General features: G+C 36.0%; 1 protein-coding gene across 1 annotated transcript; it reads left to right on the plus strand.

The window, feature by feature from the left end:
- The first annotated feature begins 355 nt into the window (after positions 1-355).
- Positions 356-21,806, plus strand: LOC101258817 (probable glutamate carboxypeptidase AMP1). The gene is made up of 10 exons (XM_004250722.5): positions 356-1,686; positions 9,463-9,705; positions 10,229-10,381; positions 10,476-10,544; positions 11,407-11,494; positions 11,621-11,704; positions 11,939-12,027; positions 13,445-13,561; positions 20,397-20,531; positions 21,502-21,806. The coding sequence occupies exons 1-10, from the start codon at positions 775-777 to the stop codon at positions 21,679-21,681; spliced, it is 2,070 nt and encodes a 689-aa protein (XP_004250770.2). The 5' UTR covers positions 356-774; the 3' UTR covers positions 21,682-21,806.
- Positions 21,807-23,141: the final 1,335 nt, after the last annotated feature.

Consider the following 23,141-nt stretch of genomic DNA (forward strand, 5'->3'; position numbering starts at 1 on the left):
TAAAATAGATGTGAAAATTTAAGTCAGCTGAAAAGGGAAATAAAAAAGATAAATGTAAAAATAGTAATGCGGATTTCATGATAAGCACGATATAAATAAGACAACAAAATAGGTAGCAGCCATGTAATAAATGATGCTATAATTAAACTAAAAGTATTTTATTTCTTAATTATTACAATGACCTCCATATTAATAAAGTAAACAATTACTACTATTATATTTCTGCCAAAAAGTTCTTATCATAATTATAAACATATCTATAGGGGAAAAATTAGGAGCTCCGAAAAATTTAAAGTCCCAAACGATTACTTTAATGACTTTATGATCAAGAAGTAACATAAAAATCTTCCATTGTGAAGATAAAGAAATTAAAAATTTGTTAACAAATGAAGATAAACTTAATATAGACAAAATGGAGAAAGTCTAGTGAATATGGTGTTGAGTGGATTAAAACAAAACCAAAAAAATTCTTCAAATATAGCGAAGCTAATCAAATTAAAAATTTTGCGGATTATGATCCTAACCTTCCTCACTTCACCCCCGACCCTCCCCATTGTTGTCCCCATTTAAGACTCATATGAGGCCAAATTACATAAATGGGACCCATGTGAGAATATATTCTCTTCGTTTCAACCCAAAACAAGCAAAGCAAAAAACTCCACTCAAACTCATCAGTTACTTATAAACAAACAAACAAAACAAAGATGATGTGAAGTTGTGAATTATTTGTATACACAATTTTTCATTCATTCATCTGAAAATCATACAACAAAAATGCTTCATCTGTGCTCAGATCTCCATTTTTCTATCAAAACATGGAGTTTCTTCTCCATGCTCTTCATTCTAGCTTTCTTTACAACTCTCAACTATTACCAACACTCAACACCAACTTCCCTTTTTTACTTCAATTCTTTCATCTCTTCCGCTACTAACTACACCCTCGCTACCTACCTTCGTCACCTCACTCTCCACCCTCATCTTGCTGGTACAGCCCCTTCACTTCATACAGCTCTTTACGTGAAGTTTCATTTTCAATCCTTAAATCTTCAAACCCATGTTGCTAATTACTCTGTTCTTCTATCATACCCTTTGTTTTCTTCAGTTATTCTCCATTTCCCAAATGGGTCGGTGCTTTCTTTAGGTTTGGTTGAGCCGGGTTTTTCTTCTAGCGGCGTTGTGAAGCCTTATCATGCTTATTCGCCATCTGGGTCGGCGTATGGTGAGCCGTGTTTTTTGAATTATGGGAGGGAAAAGGACTATATTGCCCTTGGTGCGAGTGGGGTGAAGGTTAAAGGGTGTGTTGGGATTGTGAGGAGGGGTGGTGGGTTATCGAGGAATGAGATGGTGGAGAAGGCGGCGGCGAGAGGGGTGAAAGCGGTATTGATGTTTACGGAGGGTGAGTTTGAAAATGGGGTTGAAAGAGGGACAATGATGAATGGTTTAGGGGACCCATTAAGTCCGGGATGGGGTGGGGTTGAGAATGGGGAGAAGTTGAGAATGGATGACCCTTTGGTGATGCAAAGGTTTCCTAGTATACATTCATTGCCTATATCAATGAAGTCAGCTGAGATTATATTGAAATCACTTGAGGGACCTGAGATGCCTTATGAATGGAGAAAGAGTTTGAGATGTAGTACTAGTGGAAGACTTGGACCTGGACCCATTATGATCAACTTTACCTACCAGGTTAGTTCACCCCTCTTGTTATGTTCATTTTTTTTTTCTTTCAATATCTTGTGTTGAATGTCTTCATTTATTTTGTCGTATACGTTGATAATGACTACTATTATTTGGAAGTATGTAGAAAGTCTTCAACTTCTCTATTTTCTAGTAAAATGAGATGGATGCAGTTCTATTTATTAAAGTTTTTGGGTTTTCCAAAAGTTTTAAGTTGTTAATTTTGGTGAATTACTTGATAGATGATGGTAAAGATTACTTCTTTGTTCTCATGTCTGCTTTTGGTAAAGAAAGATTGCATTTCCAAATATTGCCCAAGCATCATTTTGGTGAAGTAATGAAAGGATAGTTGACAATAAGAAACATCTTGAATGTGGGGTGGGTGGTATTGGCTTATGCCATTCTTGATTGTGGGGTGGTAGGTCAGTTTGAGTAGGACAGTTCAGTCTCACCTTAAAGTTATGCTTATCTATCGGGAGGTAGCTGATAGGGGAAAAGGGATGTTGGAGGATCTGGGCTGTCTAGTAATAGAAAGATGAACCTGAATATTTACGTAGATTGGTTGGCGTAAAGATGATTAACTTTAGGTCAGGGTTGACTTTTTGAGTTTATTACACAAGTTGTAATGAGGCTTCCCTCTGTAAATACTTGTCAGCAGTTTTGCTGCTGTTTTATACAATACCATTTACCAATCCAAAAACAAAAATAAGATGCATACCTATGACCGTTTATGGTTGATCGAGTCATCAAGGTTTTGACATTTGCGCATGCAATGGTAAGTATTCTCAAAACGGGCTTTTACAATTAGCAAATATAGCAAGTCTATTTCTGCTGATTTATCATAAGGTGTGCTCATGATGTTAAAATATAGAAAGTCTCACAAACACTACGTTTAAAAAAAAAAAGAAGTGGTGTTTTACATAATCAAAAAGACATTGAACACATTATGTTCAAGGAGCAGATTACATTTTAACATATGGATGCTATCCTGTGTAAACATATCTATTGACTTCTTTTTTTAGGTTCTTCCTGTTCAAGTTTGCCTTCTTCCATTTTTTCAAAAGCAGGATGAAAGTTGAGTTGAGCAGTAAAAATTCCTGCCAAGTATCTCTTCATGAATTATTCTTTGACATGGTGTAACATAATGCATGCAATTCAGTGGCATTGACCAGCTGCAAGCTGGACTTGATAATTTTCACTGTGTCCTGAATATAATAGAATTTTTGGTTCACTAGCTACATAAAAAAAGAGAGGATATAACCTTCTTTTAATAGGCCAAACAAAAATACTGTAGGTAATTGTGTATATCAGTGTTTGCTATGTTTCCTTTTATCATTAAAACTAATGATCCAGTACAAAATGAGAATTGTGTCCATATGATTTTGCATTTCTCCACAAATACTATCATTTGGTTGCTCATTGTTGTCAAACATTAGCTGGCTTGTCAAGCTGATCCAAGGTTGACTTTAGAAAACAGAACACGAGTTTCTAGAGTTTGGATCCTTTAAGTTGTCTAAAACTACATATAAAGTTTCCGATATATTTTAGTTGCTTGATGGTGTTCGTAAACATGATGGCTAATTTAGGAGAGTTTTAGCGTTTTTGAATTCTTATCCTAGTTGTACTGGTCACATAATATGTGTGTGATTCATACACATCTCTTAATTTATAAAGGGTCAACATGAGCTTGGTATTCAGCTATACCTGATTCTAGGCCTATATTAATGAAGCAACGATAAAATAACTGTGATCTGATGTGATGAGGCAGCTTAAGTATAAAATGTATCACTCAGCTTTAGAAGTAGAAGTATTCAAATCTTGGAGATTTAGATTTCAGAGATTTGATACCCCAAATCATCATATATCATATTAAGAATGTAGTCTGTACAAACAAGATACTTGCATGAATAACTTAAATGCTACACATCCATCAGTGCTTAGCTTTTCCCGTGTCTTCTTGATTAATTGAAAGGAAGACTGAGCAGAACGATATCTGATTTTCTAGAACAATACATATATTTCACTGTAAGCCACTAGATTTAGGGGTGGGCATTCGGTATTTCGGTTCGGTTTCGGGTTTTTTTATTTCGGTTTTTCGGTTTTTGGTTCTTGTAAAATGTGTACCGAATACCAAACCGAAATATTTCGGTTCAGTTTGGTTTTTATTATTTCGGTTCGGTTTTTATTAATTCGTTTTTTTTTAATTCGGTTTTTTAATGGGCCTACCGTCGGAACTCGAAAGTCTGCTGCCGCCTGTGCAGCTGTGCTGTTCGCCAGAAAACGGCCGGAAAATTGAGGAAAACGGACCAAAAAAATGAAATAAGGAAAACTTGAAAGGAAGAATGGTCTAATGGAAGTATGGAACTTGGAATAATGAAGAAGAAGAATTATTTTCAGATTAGAGTCTCTAGGTCTCTAGCCTTCTAGGTCACTAGGTGTTGTGGGGGTTTCTATAAAGTATAAAGTAAAATTACAAAAGACTAAAAGTTATAAAAAGTATAAAGTAGCTTTTACTTTTCAGTTTTTTTTTTTAAAAATTATTTAACATAAATAATTAATATAATATAAATATATATTACAATATAATATATTTCGGTTTAAACCGAAATACCGAAAAACAAAAAATTGCGTATCGAAAACCAAACCGAAATACCGAAAAATAAAAAAATGTACACCGAATATCGAACCGAAAATCGAAATACCGATACCGAAAAAATTCGAGATTGAAAATTTTATTATGATGAAGGGAATCACTATTGCAAGATTGAAAATCACCGTTAGATTGAAAATTAAAATCATAACAATTATTATGATGAAGGGAATCACTATTAAATTGGAGATTTGTAATTCTCTTAATCAAAAAATGATGGATAATAACTTCATAACAAAATTACAAGAAAAAATAGTAGACAAAGAATCGTTAGGATCGAGAACTCGGGTAGCATGGAATTTTGGCAAAACTATGTTATAATGACAATAATAAAGACAATAGCAAGTTGATAATAGCGAAAGTAAAACAAACAAAGAAAATACAAATTAAACATGGTTTTGTCAGTGTGTCTTAGTCCACAAGCGGAGATGAGCAATTTCACTATATCAACAATGGTGCAGAAGAGAGTACAATATTAGAATAAATACTTTAATTAATCATGTGAAAAATATAAGATAAAAATACTATTGAATTGTGTTTCTACATTATTACATAGATACCCTATTTATAGACACCACAATACAATTCTTTACCAAGTAGAATATTATATACTATTCCTATTCCTATTATTATTCTAAGTAGGATTGTATATATATTTCTATTCTAACACTCCCCCTCAATCTTGTGAATACAAGTCATATGTACCTAGCTTGTTACAAATGTAATTAATACGAGGATAGCTTGTTGAGATATCTGACAGTTGATCACTCGACTTCACAAAATTGACCGTCAACTTCAATGTGCTTATTCTTCTCATGAAATATTGATTTGATGCATAATGTTAGTTAATCTCAATGTGCTTCATCTTCGAATGAAATATTAAATTTGAAGCATAATATCAATATAACACAGAGTGATAAAATCCTGAATTACAGTGTTGAACTTTCCAAGCCAAGCTTGAGAAGACTATTTCAGACCATAAAGTGACTTACACAATCGACATACAAGTCTACTAGACTCTCCTTGAGCAACAAAATAAGATGGTTGCTCCATATAGACTTCTTCCTCAAGATCACCATGGAGAAAAACATTCTTAATGTCCAACTGATTACCAATGGAGAACGACAACCATAGATAGATTAAGGCGGGCATACGCTATTTTAGCCACGGGAGAGAAAATATCACTTTAATCCAGCCCAAATATCTACTTATAACTATTTTTTTGGGCAAAAGTAAATCTTAAACAAGAAAGTCACGGTAAAGCTGGACGGAATATGCTCATGTGTCGGACAAATAGATTTGATGTTTGAAAGTGGTCACAATTTGAGGAATAAAATTATATGGGTAGGTAGGGTCAGATGATGGGACGACCCTATTGAGAAAGAGAATTATATGGATAAGATTGGATTGACGACGCAACCCTACTGAAAAAGAGAAATTATATGAGTAGGGTCAAAATGGTGGCACGATCTATTCAAATAAGATTTAAGGGGTCACAGGAAAGATGCACAGGGTCAGAATGATGGCACGATCCTCTGCAAAAAAGATTTAAGGAGTCACATGAAAGATGCATGGAACTACACAAATCAAATTTTAGGAGTCACCGTAAAAATGTAAAGACATACATACAGTGCTATGCAACTCAGACATGAGAAATTAGTTTGAAAAAATCTACGGTACTATGCAAATTAAATATGAGAAGTAGTCTAGAGAGATGAACCATACTATGCAAATCAGATATGTGAAAGTACTCATTGGAAATATGTCACGATGCTACGGCTACGCAATCAAATATGAGAAAGTAGTCATCGAAAGATGGCAGAGTGTTGCACAAATTAGATATGAGAAAATTGCCACCAAAAAGATACACGATAACTCAACTTTTGCTAACATAATGTTAGCAAGGCGGGTGGCACATATGGTTAATAGTGGCCCACCGACATCGGAGGCTCCTTGATTCTGTACCAATACCAAGATCGTAGACTGTGATACTAGGTGAGAAATATAGGAAAAGAACATTGTTGAATTGTGTATATACATTATTACACTGGAACCTTATTATTATTATTTTTTGAAATTGGTAACTTTACATTGAAACCTTATTTATAGACACCGCAATACAATCCTTTACCAAGTAGGATATTATACTATTTCTATTCCTATTCCTATTCCTATTTCCTATCTATATTCCTATTCCCATTCTAAGTGAGATTGTATATACATATTCCTATTCTAACAAATCCCAAATACCCCAAGAGAATAACCTCACAAGATCACTCCTTTCTTTCACTATTGTTTTCCTTTAATCTAAAGGAATAATAAAGAAAGAGAGCAATTATGGCTGCCAAATCTCAATTGTTATGGCTGTCAAATCTTAACATTTATGACTAGCAAATCTCAACATCTATTGCTGCCAAATCTTTTGTCAAGAGGAAGAAAAACAACTTTCTTGATCATGGTATGAACCTTCCAGAATCTAAGACAAAATAAAGAAGGCCACAACATTACGAATCTCCACCTTGGTCTGTATGTAGCTATGCAATACTCGTTTGGTTCAACGTTAGAAGTCACAACTTCTAACTTAACTTCTGGAGCTTCAATTTCAGGAGTGTCAACTGTATTTCGGTCCATCGTTGATGAGTTTGGCTTAGAAGGAATGCCAAGCTTCTTATTCATGTTATCAGAACTAGAAGACTCTTTTCTGGGGTATAACATAGAGGATCACCACATGTATCATGAGAGAACGAAGCATATTGATATCAAGCATCACTTCATCCGAGAAACCATTGCTGAAGGAAAGGTCTTTGTTTAGAAGATTAATGCAACGGACAACCCTGCGGACATGTTCATGAAGTCTCATCCAGTCAGCAAGTTCAAGCTTTATTGCCATTTATGAAGAATAATTTAGCCCATTTTAACTTTTGCGGAGAGGATGGAGCAGATTTACTTTATTCGCCAAACTCAGGCCAAGGTAGAGATTTGTAATGTGGCCTTTGTTATTTTGACTTAGATTTGTACGGTCTTTTTTCTTTTTTTTGTCAAAGATTTGGCAGCCATAAATGTTGAGATTTGGCAGCCGTAAATATTGAGATTTGGCAATTGTAAAAGTTGAGATTTGGCAGCCATATAAAAGTTGATATATTTACACTGAAATGTTGATGTTTGTATCTTCTCAACAAGTGCATTTCATTACTATAAATAAGGAAATTGGCCATTAGTTGTACCACGCCATGAAGCTCATGAAAACATTTCATTGCTCTCTTTCTTTGTTGTTTCCTTAAGAGTAAAGGAAAATACTTGTGTGAACCTTTTCTTTGGAGTGATCTTGTGAGATTATTTTCTTAAGGTATTTGGGATTAATTAGACTAATTACTCTAATTTTGTATCCTTGTTGATATAGTGAAATTGATCCTCTCCACCAGTGGACTAGGTCACACTGATTGAACCACGTCAATTTGTGTCTTCTGTATTTGCTTTTTTTGTTATTATCAACTCACTATCGTCTTTATTATTGTCATTATAACATTGTTTGGCTAAATTCTGCACTACCCGAGTTCTCGATCCTAACAAGAACTATTATGGGGTTATAGGCTCTAGGAGAAAGAGGTTGAATAAAGGAGGAGAAATAAGATGAGAGAAAAAAGAGAAGCAAGAAGATACTGGAAAAAATGAAAATGGGTGAAGAGTTCGATGAAGAAGATAAGAGGAAACAGAATTGAAAAATAAATTAAAATAAATAAAGTAACAAAAAAATATTTTCAATGTAACAGATGCTCAAAAAATTAAAAAAATCTTAATTTTGCTTATCTCACGTTCGAGTGAAGTACACTCACTGTCACATGGGGTCATAATGGGGCAATAAACTCATCTTGAACAAGAATAAGGGGGTATTAGGATTTAGGACACCCACCTAATTGAAGTGTGTGTATGAAAACAATGTCATAGTTGGAGGGGGTAATTATGTATTCTCTTACGGAAATAACTTACTGTTAACACTCTTTCCAAACAAGCCGTGTCACTTTTTTTTCGAAGCTAACCTAGAATGTATCAACCTTTTTCTCAGTGAAAATATCTTTCACGGAGCATTTTTAGTGCTTTTCCAATGTCATGTACTAACTAGGTATAGTAGGACCCACTTTATACTTTATATAAGTTAACATTTCTCAAGGAGTTCATGCTTTTATTCATTTAAATAGCATGGTTTCCAATTCTTTTTTTAAAACATGTTTTTGTTCAAATTTGGTCATAGTAGTTTTCAATTATGCCAAGGAGTATCTGTTTCTTACCAAAAGAAGTGGATGATTCATTGTCAGATTTTGCTAGGAGCGAGTTACTTGTTAGAATTGCTTCTAACTATTGTCTCACTGCTACTACTTCCAATATCAATACGAATGGTCATAATAGTTATTGCCAAGGTTGCAACTGTAGCTTAGTGGTGGATTCAGTGGGTTGAGAACGATGAGGTCTCTGGTTCAATTACTAGAGCAGAGGCAAAAAGACTAAGTGGTTTCATCTATGTCCAAGCCTTAGTTGATAGACTTACCCGGTACTTGTGCTGGTGGAAGGTAGTAGGTACCCCGTGGAATTAGTCGAGGTGTACTCCAGCTGTCCCCGAGACCATGGTTATCAAAAAAAATATTTATTGCCAAGCTCAAATATGTGATTTCTCAAAGATTTAACATTTCCATGAATGTTATGAAGTGCTTAAAAGGTTAAATATGTTCTTTGGTTGATAGAAAGCAAAAGTTGCTCATCATAGTTATTTCTCCATTGTCACACAATGCTTAATTAGATCTCATTTTAAATGGCATTCTTTAGGCTCCACTAAGACAATCATGCATGAGTCAAATACATATTAGGAAAGTCATATTGGTCAAAGGAACTTTCTCTTATTGAACATCTCCTGATCTCAGTTGTTTAATGCAATCTTTGAAGAGATAAATAGATCTTTTGCAATTTTCACCTGCTAATTCTCTCAAGATATATTACCTAAATCTACAGCGTGTGAATTTATGTAACCATTAGCTTTAATTGATTCTTTTCAATTTAACGACTAAAGTTAACCGACCAAAATGGTATAAAGCAGGTTAGCTCAGAAATTTATTGAAGTGTTTCTGCATTATTTCTGATTCCAGGGTGAGAAAAAGATGGCAACAGTTCATAATGTTTTTGCTGTGATACGGGGATCACAAGAGCCTGATCGTTTTGTACTTCTTGGAAACCATAGAGATGCATGGACTTATGGAGCAGTTGACCCCAATAGTGGAACCGCTGCCCTGCTTGACATTGCTCGTAGATATGCTCTTCTCATGCGTTTGGGTTGGAATCCTCGGAGAACAATCATTCTCTGCAGTTGGGATGCGGAAGAGTTTGGGATGGTAGGTATTGTTCTATCTCCAGAAGTCACCAGCATGTTCTGCTGTCTGTTGGTAGGATCAGGTGCAATATCTAGAATTGACTGAGAGATTATTCTGTCCAACTTGTTTACCCCCTTTTTGGAAATATGTATGCTAATTCAAAAAATAGACTTGTGATTCTCTGTAATCTTTTCTTGTTCTGCTATTGAACATGAATATTATGTGGACGCGACCTGTGAATCTGGCTGGATGATTAAACTGGTAGGGTTGACAATTAAGTAAGAAAGTTTTTTGAGTGGCTATAGTTTATAGGCCTTTATGCATGTAGTTTTTTGAGTGGCTATAGTTTATAGGCCTTTATGCATGTTTTATGGCTTGGACTCTATTTAACAGAGAGAGTGCAGAATAATAGCCCATCACAGATATTCTGGAACCTGATTCTGGGCTAATGTAATATTAGATTGTTTTTTCAAAGCTACCTGGGTTATTTTAATGATCTTTACTTTTGTTTTGCGCTCATCTTGTTCTCTCTTCATGAATTCAGATTGGATCAACTGAATGGGTTGAGCAGAATCTTATCAACCTTGGATCTAAATCTGTGGCCTATCTAAATGTGGATTGTGCAGTTCAAGGCCCTGGGTTTTTTCCCAGTACGACTCCTCAGTTTGACAATCTGCTTACTGAAATCACCAAGAAGGTAAGCTTGGTATGCTATCAGTCAGTGGAAGTTTTAGACAATGATGCCTTTTAATCTGATGTTTTAGCTAATTGTATTTGATTTGCTGGATAAGATTAATGATCCAGACTCAGAGGGCATGACTCTTTATGAAAGATGGACAGCTGCTGATAGAGGTATCAAGGTAAGTTTCTCATGCGCTGTTTTTCTTTATTTCTTTACACAATCTTTCATCAAGCAAATTATAGGTGTAGTGTATACTGCGTTACAGAAGAATTTGTCTCGTCTTATCTATCAAATAGGAATACTGAATACTGAGATTTAGTTGAAAAAGATAATCTATTTACCATAAAATAGAACTAAGAAGATACTTCCCGATCAATTAGAATTTTATAAAAGAAAATGGTCAAGATTACCTGTATATCTAAAGGTTTGTTTTGGATGCAGAATTTTATGCACATATGACTGTATGTTAGTACCAAAAATAGAACTTCGAAGCTAATCAAAGAAAACAGAAAAAGGAAAATTCATATTTTCTTTTGGGTTTTGCGTACAAGTTGTTATTTCAATATTTATTCTGAGAGTTGTTGCATATGAGATAAAACTTATATAAGTATAATGCATCGACTCATAAAATCATCATACCTTGTGTCAGTATTTACCATTCCTGTAAGGTGGTCCCCCCCCCCCCCACCACACGCACACACAAGTTTTCCACCACTAAGTGTGAAGCATTTTTTGTAAGTGATTTAGAAATTTGGTTGAGCAAGTGCCCCTCATTGCAATTCTTTGCATTTGGAAAGATTTCTTTATCCTCTGTAATAGCATTTTTTAGGAGACTGAAATGTATGCTACCTATATTCAATAATAAGCCTTTTGTAACCAATTCTAAATTTTGTTTAAAAATTCTGTTTCTCCTTGGTTTCTGGCATGAACAAATGAGGGATTCCCTTGCATCCATTTGTTTCCGTGATGATTGTCCTCTTTATCTTCTCTTCTGTACTCTTCTAAGCTGCGTGCAAGTGTGATGCTCTTTGCATTTGCAGATTCAACGGCTTAGTGGAGTAGATTCAGACTTTGCCCCATTTTTGCACCATGCAGGTGTTCCTTCTGTTGATTTGTACTATGGCAGAGGTATAGTGCTTCCATTCTTAGCTAAACCAGATCAAACCCAAAATCATCCTAACAGTGGGATTTCGGTGCATCCAAGGTACATTGTGCCCCATATATTCTTTAAATGATTTTATTGTTCTCTTGCAGATTTTCCAGTATATCATACAGCATTTGATTCCTACAACTGGATGGTAAACTTTGGGGATCCATTCTTTCAGCGGCATGTGGCAGGTAGTTACTTATTTTAGGTAGCTTTAAAATTTTCTGTAGCTTATTCGAAGCTACCAACTTTGTATATATGTTAGACACATCTACATAACTTAAAGGTATTTCTTTATATCTAAAATTGCATATGTTTGATCTAACATTGATACAAGCTTTAGGTTTTCATTTTCTATCTTTGGATTTGATGTCACGCTATGGAGATGACAGGCTTTTCTTTGTTTCTCCTCCCTTTGCTCACAGTGACAGGAGTGTGGGGACTTCTTGCACTTCGCCTGGCTGATGATCCGATTTTACCTTTTAACTATCGTCCATATGCTGCCGAGCTGCAGGTAAAGAAAGCTTAAATTTTGAGGGTTTCACTTTTGGAAGCATATGCTAATATTAATACCTCTGACCTATCCTAGATGCAAATCCGCTATTGGTCGCGAAACAATATAACAATTATACTCAAGGTTAAATAAATAGTCATACTATTAATTTCTAAAACATCAACTCAAGTTCATACAACAACAATCATGCAACTACCATAACCCAAGAATAAGGAATTAGCCGCTCATGTTCATAACAACAATCAAGAGAATGTGATTATGCACATAAACATCTAAGAAAGATGAGAAGAAGTAAAAACCAATGGGATCTGTGGCTTCAAGTGCAAAACTCTTAGCAAAACGTCTGAACCCCTTCAAAAATGACCTTGGGTCTATTTATTGACTAGGAAAAACCTTCAGAAGAACTCTCCTAATAAACTTGGAATCAGCGAGAATTAGACTTTGATCCACCTTTCATCGCGGCGCATCGCATTGGATTTTACTGTGTTGGGTGATGTGCCACACTAACTCTTTGCGATCTCGACTTTGAAAAAGAGCCTCCCATGTTTCACCATGCGCACTGGCCATGACGATGAAATTTACCACATTGGCCACTGCGAATCTATGTGTCACACTGTCTTCTTCTCCTTGAGACATGGAGCCTGTTTGGGTGAGAGCTTATTTTTGTTATTTTGGCTTAAAAGCACGTTTTAATCTTTACACAAACACTATAAAAGTGCTTAAAAGAACCTAAAATAAGGCAATCCAAATAGGCTCTAAGTCAAAATTCTGAGGGCCTTCCATTTCCTCACTTAGCCAGGTTTCTTTAGGTTTTCCAATTCTTGTTCATTTTCATCCAAAAACACCTATATTCGCAAATAAAACCCAAATTGGTTTGATATCTCATAATCAACATAAGTGAGGTATATTTATTACTAATTCATATCAAAACAAGGTAGAAATGCAAATAAAGCAGTGCGTATGCAAATAAAGTAGTGCGTAAAGATGTATAAATACATCTAATATCGTGATTGTTCTTTGAAGAAGCATTTATATCCACGCCATACGTTGAATACCTTCTGTGTGCATCTGTCACATATGCTATATTGTGTTAATTTGGTCATGACATCCTTTTTATGCTTGGCCCTCATGATTGCTCTCAATTGAACTCACTTGAATGCATTTATTATTTCCTTATAGGAGAAACAAAATAAACAACTTTCTTTATACTATGTGATTGACCCTGAAAAATGCCTGATTTATGAAGATTAGGAGATGAACACAACAATATTAATGCTTGCTTTATTGAAGATCACAAGTTACATCCTCTTTTGTAGTCACGGACATATCTGCTGTGATCTTGTTTCAGTGAACACCACACAAGCTCTCTACTTCTCCCTACACCCTTGTCTACGTGTTAATGTCTACAAATTTACAGGACTATACTCGTATCCTGAGTAAGTTGTTGGAAGGAAGAAACATCTCATTGCATCCTATTACTGCTGCCACTCAAGAACTTGCAGCTACAGCTAAAGAAACTTTAGATGAAGCAAAGGTTAGATATTAAACTCTGTTGCACAATTTTACTTCCTTTCTTCTCAAGTAGTTGTGGTCAGATACTGAGCATCGGGAAGTGATGGAGAAAAAATTATGGAATGGGCTCTCAAAACACATGAAGGCTTTACTGCTACTTTTTCCTCTTTTAATTGTAATTGTAGTCTTCACAAGTACTGCCAAGTTTTTTTGATGAAGTAAGGAGATTTCATTAGAAGGCATCAAGAAAATGCAAGGCAAAAAATTACAGCAAAAAGAAGCGGTCTGCTCCTGTGAAAGAATTTTCTAAATAACTAAAGAGCAGATATAGTCCAAAAAAGATCAACAGTGGCTATAGGGGCCTGGTTGAAACCAACTATATAAGTAGACTAAACAGTTGGATTTAAGAATGTGGTTAGGAATTGAAATCCCATCTAAACATCTACGATTCCTTTCATTCCAGATGCACCAAAAGATGGCAGCAGGCACCATATGCCATGTTCTTTTGATGGGTTTCCCAACTCTCCACGAACACCAGCTCTCATAGGCTTCTTTAATACTATTTCGTATGACCCTGGCAATTCCAAAAATTGATAAGAACATACTCCATATGCGACCAGCTCTCATATGCTCTGCAAGTTTTAACGAGATAGCTATTGGAGTTCTCCTCTTAACCCAGATTCCTATCTCCTTTATACATTGTATGTTGCAAGTAAATCAGCAAAGCAACAAGATTAGCTGAGGTGGCAAAAGTTAGTTAAGAATTGCTGAGTTCACAGATTTCTGTTATGCTGTTAGGAGTTAATTGCTACAGAAAGCCACAGTGCAGTTAGTCGATTGATTTACTTTAGCTTTAGCTTATATACCAGTTGTTGATGGAATTGTAATTCATTATTGAATGAAATAAACTCTACTTCTCCCTTTTCTTAATACAAATTCTTAGCTAATCTTCTTGGATGAAGTCCCTGAACTTGGCATTCATCTTCCTCGAGATTCTCCTGGATTAGTCGAACTCACTATTCATGCATCAATTGTTATCAGAGCCAATAATCCTTGGCATGGCTATGAATGACACGAAGCAAGAATCAAGAAAGACCAGTAGAAGGAATGGAGGATAGATTTCTGCAGATTCAGGAGCTATTGCAGAAATTGATGGAGGGCATGTCTAGTATTCATGGTCGCAATACTCAAACAGAAAAGGAATTGGGTGAGATCAAGTAAGCAATTGGGTATATGAGTACTGTTTAGAATACAATTAAATAATAAAAAGTGTGCTCTCTCTAATAGCTTAAGCTTTTAGATGAGATGATGGTCACTCACTTCAACAAGTACAAAGGAAAAGGATAAAGAGCTTGGGAGAGTAGAATCTTCGAGTACAAGAGAATGTTTGATAGGATGCCACCGTGAGAATCGACCCAGAGAAACACCAAATGCTGCTGCTTACAATGGTGCTAATTTTTTCATTCGCTACTCCATATTAGAATTTCCTCGATTTTATACCCAAGATTAGCGAACTTGGTTGTATTAAGTTGATCAGTTCTTCTCCATGGATGAAGTACCCTTTGAATAAAGGGTGAGGGTGGCTGCTATACACCTTGAAGGGGAAGCCATAGCTTGCATGTCTTACTTGAGATCTAGAGTGTCAATTTTGGACCTAGACTATGCATAGCACTGAATGAAATATTTGGTGAAGGTTTTGAAGATTCTACGGAAGCCTTGAAAAATCTGCATCAATCTGGCAGTGTTACGGAGTATCAGGCTGAGTTTGATAGACTGTTGACAGTAATTAAACCTATCAAATGAGAATGCTATTAGCTTTTTCTTGGGAGGCTGAAACCAGAATTGGATAAAGCGGTCGGAATTCAGTCACCGAGAACACTACTACAAGCCTCTAAGATTGCAAGGTTGAAGGAAGAAGTGTTTGAGGCACAAGCACAATCTTGGGGGTCTTAAACCCTATTCCCAAAAGCTCTCCTTTCCAAATTCCACAGTCCAAACTTCCAAAATTCAAGTAACCCTTTGAATCAAACTCTAATAAGCCTAATAGATTCAACAATAACAAAAGGAGGTTGACAACAGCTGAAATGGATGAGAAAAACCTAAAGGGCTTTGCTTTTTCTGTGATGGGAAACATGTACTAGGACATAATTGTACAGCTAAGAAACAGTTGTACTTAGTAGAAGTATCGAAGGAGGAATCAGTGGTTCTGAATGAGAAGGAACAGATACAGGAAATGGTAATTGAATCAGATAAATGGCTATATCACTGCAGGCATTTACTGGTGTGACAGGGTATCAAACTATCAGAGTCAGGTTATCATGAGAAGAAACCCCTGGAACTGTTGATTGATACTGGGAGCACCCATAATTTCATTGATCAGGGTGTGGCTAAAAGTTTGGATTGTAAATCTAGTCCTATCATTGAGCAGTCTATAAGTGTGGTTGATGGTAACTAGTTCAGTGTGCTAGAATTTTCAGTTGTTACAAGCGACAAATTTTTCTTCGGACTTCCTACTTTTGCTTCTAGGAAATGTTGATATATATTGGGGTGCAGTAGCTGAGTGCCTTAGGCAGAATCTTGTTTGATTTCAAAAGTCTAGGTTGTAAATCTAGTCCTATCATTGAGCAGTTTATAAGTGTGGCCGATGGTCGAAGGGTACAGACTAGTTCAGTGTGCAAGAATTCGCAATGATTGTTACAAGGGACAACTTTATCTTCAGACTTCCTACTTTTGCCTCTAGGAAATATTTATTGTATTGGGGGTGCAGTAGCTGAGTACCTTAGGCAGAAATATCATTTGATTTCAGATACAGGTCTGTTGAATTAATACAGGTCTGCTGAATAGGGAAGAGAAGCATGAGCTTAGGGGTGCTGAAACTAGCTCATGACCAGCAAGTCCAAGTCATTGAATAAGATAGGAGACTAGATGCTCACTTCTTCATGATGTCTATAGTTGAGGAGGCAACTGAGGGGGGACGTTACAATACTATACAGGCTACTCAAGTCTCAAGGTACTGAAATTTATCATCTCTACGTAAACTGATAAATAGTACTCTTGAATAGTTGAGATGTCTATTACACTATCACCACAGGGGGGCCATTTGATCACAAAATTTCCATTAAGGATGCATCTAATCATGTCAATAAAAGACCCTACAAGTTCCCTGGAGTCAAGAAGGATATTATTGAAAAATTAGTAATAGAGATGTTGGATCAAGGTGTGATACAACATTGTATTAGTCCTTATGCTTAACCTGTGGTATTGGTGGGAAAGAAGGATGTGTTTTGGAGGCTCTGTGTTGATTACACGGACATCAATCAGATGATTACTAAGGACAAGTTCCCAATTTCCATAATGGAGGATCTGTCAGAAGAATTTGGGGGGGGGGGGATGCTTAACTGTTTTTTTAAAATTGACCTGAGAGTAGGTGCCACCAGTTATGAATGACTGAAGGTGATACTCATAATACTGCTTACAAGACTCATGAAGAATACTGTGAGTTCTATTCATGCCTTTTGGATTGACCAACGCACCATCATCCTTCCAGACCCTTGCTATTAATCGAAAAGCCTTAGTCAAGACACCAGGGACTTTATCAATACATGTGATATCTTCTTGTCCCTGAGGGTGTTTGGACTGATATATGTCTTGATTTTATTGAAGGCCTTCCTAAATCCAATGGAAGGGAGGTTATTTGGTGGTTGTGAACAGACTTAACAAGTATGTATACTTCCTCAGCTTGCAACATCTTTACACTGCTCAGTCTGTTGTTCAATATTTCTTAGAAAGTGTTTAAGTTGCATGGATTGCCACTTACTATGAAAAGTGATGGAGATCCAGTGTTCATGAGCTTATTCTGGCAGGAATTATTCACTCTTCAGGGGGTACAACTTCAGAGACCCACTGCTTATCATCCACAAACTGATGTCAGACAGAAGGTTGAATAGAACCTTGGGGACTTAAGGTGATTTTGTTTAGATTGTCCCAAGGTGTGGTCTGCGTGCTTGTCCTTGGCTGAGTAGTGCTTATCATCCACCCCTGCATCTTCCTTTTCTGGATGGTGAGTCTAATGTAGACATAGTGGACAGATAATTGGCTGCAAGAGAGGCTATCATACAGTTGTTCAAGTTCCACAAGAGGGGGCACAACAGAGAATGAGGGATTTATCAGACAAACATAGATCAGACAGCGATTTTGCAGTTGGGGATTATGTGCATCTGAAACTCCAGCTTTACAGGCATTTTTCAGTAGCTGTTAAACCCTTTAATAAGCTTCCAGTTAAGTACTTTGGTCCCTATCCTATTGATGCTGTGGCCTATAGGCTAATGCCTGCTGATGTTTAATTCATCCTACCTTCCGTGTATCTCAGCTTAAGAAATGTCATGAGTTGCCTTTCGTGATAACTCATCCTCCTATGTATCTTTTGTCAAGTCCTTATTGTCCTTCTCCTGAGGCTAGTCTAGAGAGGAGATTGTGAAGAGGGGCAACAGGGCTGTTGAGCAGGTTCTGGTGAAGTGAACTGGTATATTTTAAGACCAAGCTACATGGGACTTTGTCACTGAATTGTAGCACATATTTCCTTCCTTTCACCCTTGAGGTTGAGGGTGTTCTTCAACAGGGGTATTCTTCCAAGTAAATCAGCAAAGTAACGAGATAAGGTGGCAAAAGTTATTTTGGAATTGCTGAGATGGCAAAATTCTGTTATCACTGTTAGGAGTTGGTTGCTACAGTATGCTTCAGTGCAGTTAGTTACAAAACAGTTACTCGATTGATTCAATTTAGCTTTAAAATACCACTTGTAGATGGAATTTCAGTTCATTGTTGGATTAAATAAAACTCTTCTCTCTTTTCTTAATTCAAATTCTTAGCTGATCTTCCTGGGGTAAGCTTATTTGGATCGGCTTATTTTAGGTAAAATAACTTTTAAGCACTTTTGTAGTGTTTGGACTTTGGGTAAAATAGAAAGTGCTTATAAGCACTTGTTTTTAAGCCAAAATAACAATATAAGCCAATAGCCATCAATTAGAAATTTTTACTTGTGAATTTTGGCTTATAAGTCGTAAGAAGCTAATCCAAACAGGCTCAGCCCCTGAACTTGGCATTCATCTTCCTCGGTATTTTATCTCCTGGATCAGTCGAATTCACTGTTTGTGTATCATGGTATCGGTACTAATCCTACATAGACAGTTGTATTTTGTGCAACATAGCGATTAAACATGAACGAGATATCCTCAGAATGAAAACTGAAGGTAAAAAAGGAGAAACGTTCTTTTACCTGCATTGCTGTAAGCATAAGTTTATAAAATGAACTGACTTCACTATACCGGCAAAAGTGGTTAAGAAATTGGACAAACTTAGGAGAGACTTCCTTTGGCATGGCTGCAAAGAGAACAAAGGATACAATCTGGTCAAGTGGGCGACAGTTTTGCATAGAAAAGATAAAGGTGGTTTGGGCATTAGAGATTTGAGGAAGCATAACAACAGTCTTTTGATGAAATGGTGGTGGAGATACACATAGGAGAGGCAAGCTTTGATTAAAATGTAAATATGGGGAGGATGGATTCTGGTGTAGTAACATAAGCACGGATGCTTATGGAGCGGGTGTTTGGAAAGCTATTAGAAACTTATGGCCCAAGTTAGAAGCAAATTTACATATAAAGGTGGGGGATGGAAGGAGAACTAGATTCTGGCGGGATGTATGGATCAAACAAACCCCCCTAAAAAAATTGTTTCCTGATCTATTTATTTTGTGCACCAATTCTGAGGCAATGATCAGTGATTGCTGGACATTACAAGGTTGGAATCTCTATTTCAGAAGACTTCTAAATGATTGGCAAATAGAGAGAGTAGCCAAATTGTTGGAGGAAGTGGGGAATTTTGCAGACACCAATACTGACAATGATGTTGTTAGATGGTCACACAGTAAGGATGGGATCTTCAGAGTTGGCAGGGCATATAAAAAGGATTGCAACTTGCAAAGTAGCAGATACCAGAGTTCATGGAAAAAAATCTGGAGGGCTGCAGCACCAACAAAAGTTAAATGCTTTACTTGGCTGGTCACCAGAAAGGCATGCTTGACACATGAAGTCTTGAGGAAGAAAAAAAAGATCATAATTCCGTGGTTCTCTTTATGTGGGAAGACAGGAGAAACTAACAGTCACCTATTCTTACATTGTACTTTCACAGCACAAATATGTTCCATGTTTCTCAACTATTCAGAAGTGAAATGGACTATGCCCGAACATACAGCTGATTTACTTAGTTGTTGGATCAGGAGAGGAGGTAGCAAGAGACAAAAGTCCTGGTGGAATTTGATTGCACATTGCATTTGGTGGATAGTGTGGAAGGAGAGGAATAGTAGGAATTTTGAAGATATATCCAATTCCATTCACAAGGTTAAGTGGAATTGCATTGTATCTCTATATTTTTGGTGTAAAGAGATAGGATTAGACGATTCAGATCAACTTTTTGATCAACTCTTAGAATTCTTAGGATCCTTGTAAGTATTTTGCTCTTTGTTTTTTTTTTCTGATTTTCTAAAGGTCCCCAGCATATCCTTATTGCTGAAGAATACAATGTTTTCCAATTCTCAAAAAAAAATAACATGAGCTGACATTCGGCATGTTTTCTGTAAAACTAATATTCTGTGTGTGATTTTAGTAAAAATAAGGAACAAGGATCAAAATTTGTGCCTTTTTCCCAGTACTTGTGCAGTCGTGCTTTTATTTTGTGTGGGATAGACATAAAAAAGTTTCAACTATGTTTTATGTTTTGCTTGCTTCTTATTTTAGGATATTTTCCTCAGTTATAACTCATGAACTGAAATTCACTCGGCTCCTCTGTATTCGTAAACCTAGAAACTGAAAGTGGATAAAGTCACGGACGAGCGCACAGCACTGAAACGACGAATATTAAACGACCGGCTCATGTTTGCTGAGAGGGGCTTTTTGGATGCAGAAGGACTTCAGGGAAGACCATGGTTCAAGCATATGGTAAGCTTTTTCTCCTTTTGCAATGTTATCAAAGGCCCTAAAGCGAGGCTCAAGCATATGGTAAGCTTTTTCTCCTTTTGCAATGTTATCAAAGGCCCTAAAGCGAGGCTCAAAACGTGTTGAGTGCTTCGCTCACTTTATGTTGCGCTTTAGTGTTGTCATCAAGGTTCCAAGGCAAGCATTTCCTTGCCAATGAGCCTCTTATGAAGAATTTGAAGCTAAATTATTGATATATCACTCTATCATAATTTTTTTCAATTTCTTTGGTCATATATTTGTCATTCATGTTTATAATTATTAGTCTTGGACTAAAATATATATTTTATTCTTTTCTCCCTTTGTGCCTTTTTCGCTAAAGCCCACGCAGATTTTAGAGTTTTTTTGTGTTTTTCGCCTTTGATAACACTGCCCTTTTGGTATAGTTGAGATTTCACAAATCATCATTCGGTTCCTTTTCTGTTCAATACCTCACAGGATTTGGATCTCCCTCTCATATGACCCTTGGATATGTGTGGAGTCCCATAGGAAATCCTCATTCACTCTGCTCCGTGAAAACTGTGATAGTTATAGAGCTTTGCAGGCCAATGACAGTACCAAATACATCCTAGTGATATCGAGTGTTGTAATTTTATAGCAAAAGAAAGTCTAGGACGATTTTTCATCAAATTGATCTGCTCCAAATGTTACAATGTAGGCTTACAACCCTAAATGGACATGTAGAAGAGCACATTATGTATTTCTCGTCTCTACAGCCATTGGCCTCTACTGAGAATTCTATTACAAGAATGAAACTAATCCCTGCTAAAGAGGAAAAATATCAAATCTTAGTACACCTAGTATTACAAGATCTCATTAATTGTGAAATGATAAAATTGTCATTTCAGATGATTTACAGCCACCACAAACAATGTCTGGGAGGATGGCTCTGGTCTTGTATCTGTTTAGTAAGTATTTTGAGTTTTGTATGCAGGTTTATGGGCCTCGTAATGACGGCGAAAGTGAGTTATATTTCTTTCCTGGAATAGCAAATGCGATATCTAAATCGTCAGGCGGTGAAGAGCAGAATGCAGCAATTCAGCATGAGATTTGGAGAAGTGCAAGGGCCATAGAAAGAGCTGCTCATGCTCTTAAAGGTGAACTTATTGCCTGAAAGAGAACGCTTAAGCACATTCAAAAGCATAAACTCTATACTTGTACATACTCTTTTCACCTTTTTTTATAATTTGTAATTAGAGTATTGAAGTTTTATAGGATTATTCTCCTTCCTTTTCTTCACTCTATGGAATTTGATACTTTCTTTCTTTGCTTTTGGATTTTAGTACTATTATGATAGATACAAATTCAACATTAGGCAACTAAAAGGATTGAATTTAAAAAAGGGAAAAAGTACAAATATACCCCACCGTGAATGGTATGCTGATATCATCCGTCATACTTTAGGAACAACGGTATCCCTGTCGTTTAAAAGGTAGGGCGTATATACCCTTTATTAAATATCTGATTGACGGATAAGATTACGCCACGTGCCTCTATTCGGTCTTCCATTAGAATGAAGGGCATATATGCTCTAGTTTCTGGACAGCAGGGGATCAATGTTTCAAAAGCATGACGGAGGATATATGCATATCATTTACGATAGTTTGGAATAAATTTGTCTTTTTTTTTCCTTCAAAAAATGTATTGCAAATCATTGGAAGTTCGCAAACCATATCAGTCAAATTTTGCTCATTCTCAACAACTCCAAAATCTTTGTAGTTAGAGCGTGCATCGAATTTTCAACCTGGGGACGAATGATATCTGAGAAATAACTTAGTTACTCCAAGAATAAAGAAAGCTTTTGTTGTGAAATTTCTTAGCCCAAGAGTTAACAGTAACAAGTTTTTTCTTTACCCAAACTTAGAATATCCACTTAAGAATAATAAATGATATTTGTTGAGAAGTGTAAAATTGTATCCATACAATTTTCATTTATTGTCTTGATTAATTGGATCATTTATTTATTTATTTCTATCCCAAACTATTCGAGATGTATTTCTGAGTATTCCTCGACCATTTCATCCAATAAGAGTTCTCTATGCTCCGAATTTTTTTAGACGACTCTTTTTTTTTAACAGATAATGTAAACTAGGATTTGTTGGAAAACTAAATTTTTTGTTTATTTTTTAAAAGAATAACGCTTCTTAAGCGTTCGGACCCTTAAATTATTCAAAATGAGTGTTTAATCCTCTGTTACGTAAACAAATGCCATGTTATTACGTTTTTGTTCAAATATGCCTTTCAATTAGCATAATATTTCAAAAATATACTTATTATTAACGGATGCTCCAAAACAAGAATAAAGGATCAAATTTTGTTCTTGAATTATTAGAAATAGGACACTTTTGTCATTCATTTGAAATTTGGGACAAATGCGTCTAATTGTAACAAAAACTTATATTGAAGTCTATAAAATTAATTTGACATTTTTAAATGACAAATTTATATAATATCAATTTTATGTCTTGTATAAAGTTTAATTATAGGCACTAATTTTCCATTTAGTGTTCATCATGTTTGTTTTCTTTCTAAATTATTATATGGATTTTCAACTAAAACATGAGATGACTTAGA

The sequence above is a fragment of the Solanum lycopersicum genome, chromosome 11 (assembly GCF_036512215.1).
Source record: "Solanum lycopersicum chromosome 11, SLM_r2.1".
Lineage (NCBI taxonomy): Eukaryota > Viridiplantae > Streptophyta > Magnoliopsida > Solanales > Solanaceae > Solanum > Solanum lycopersicum.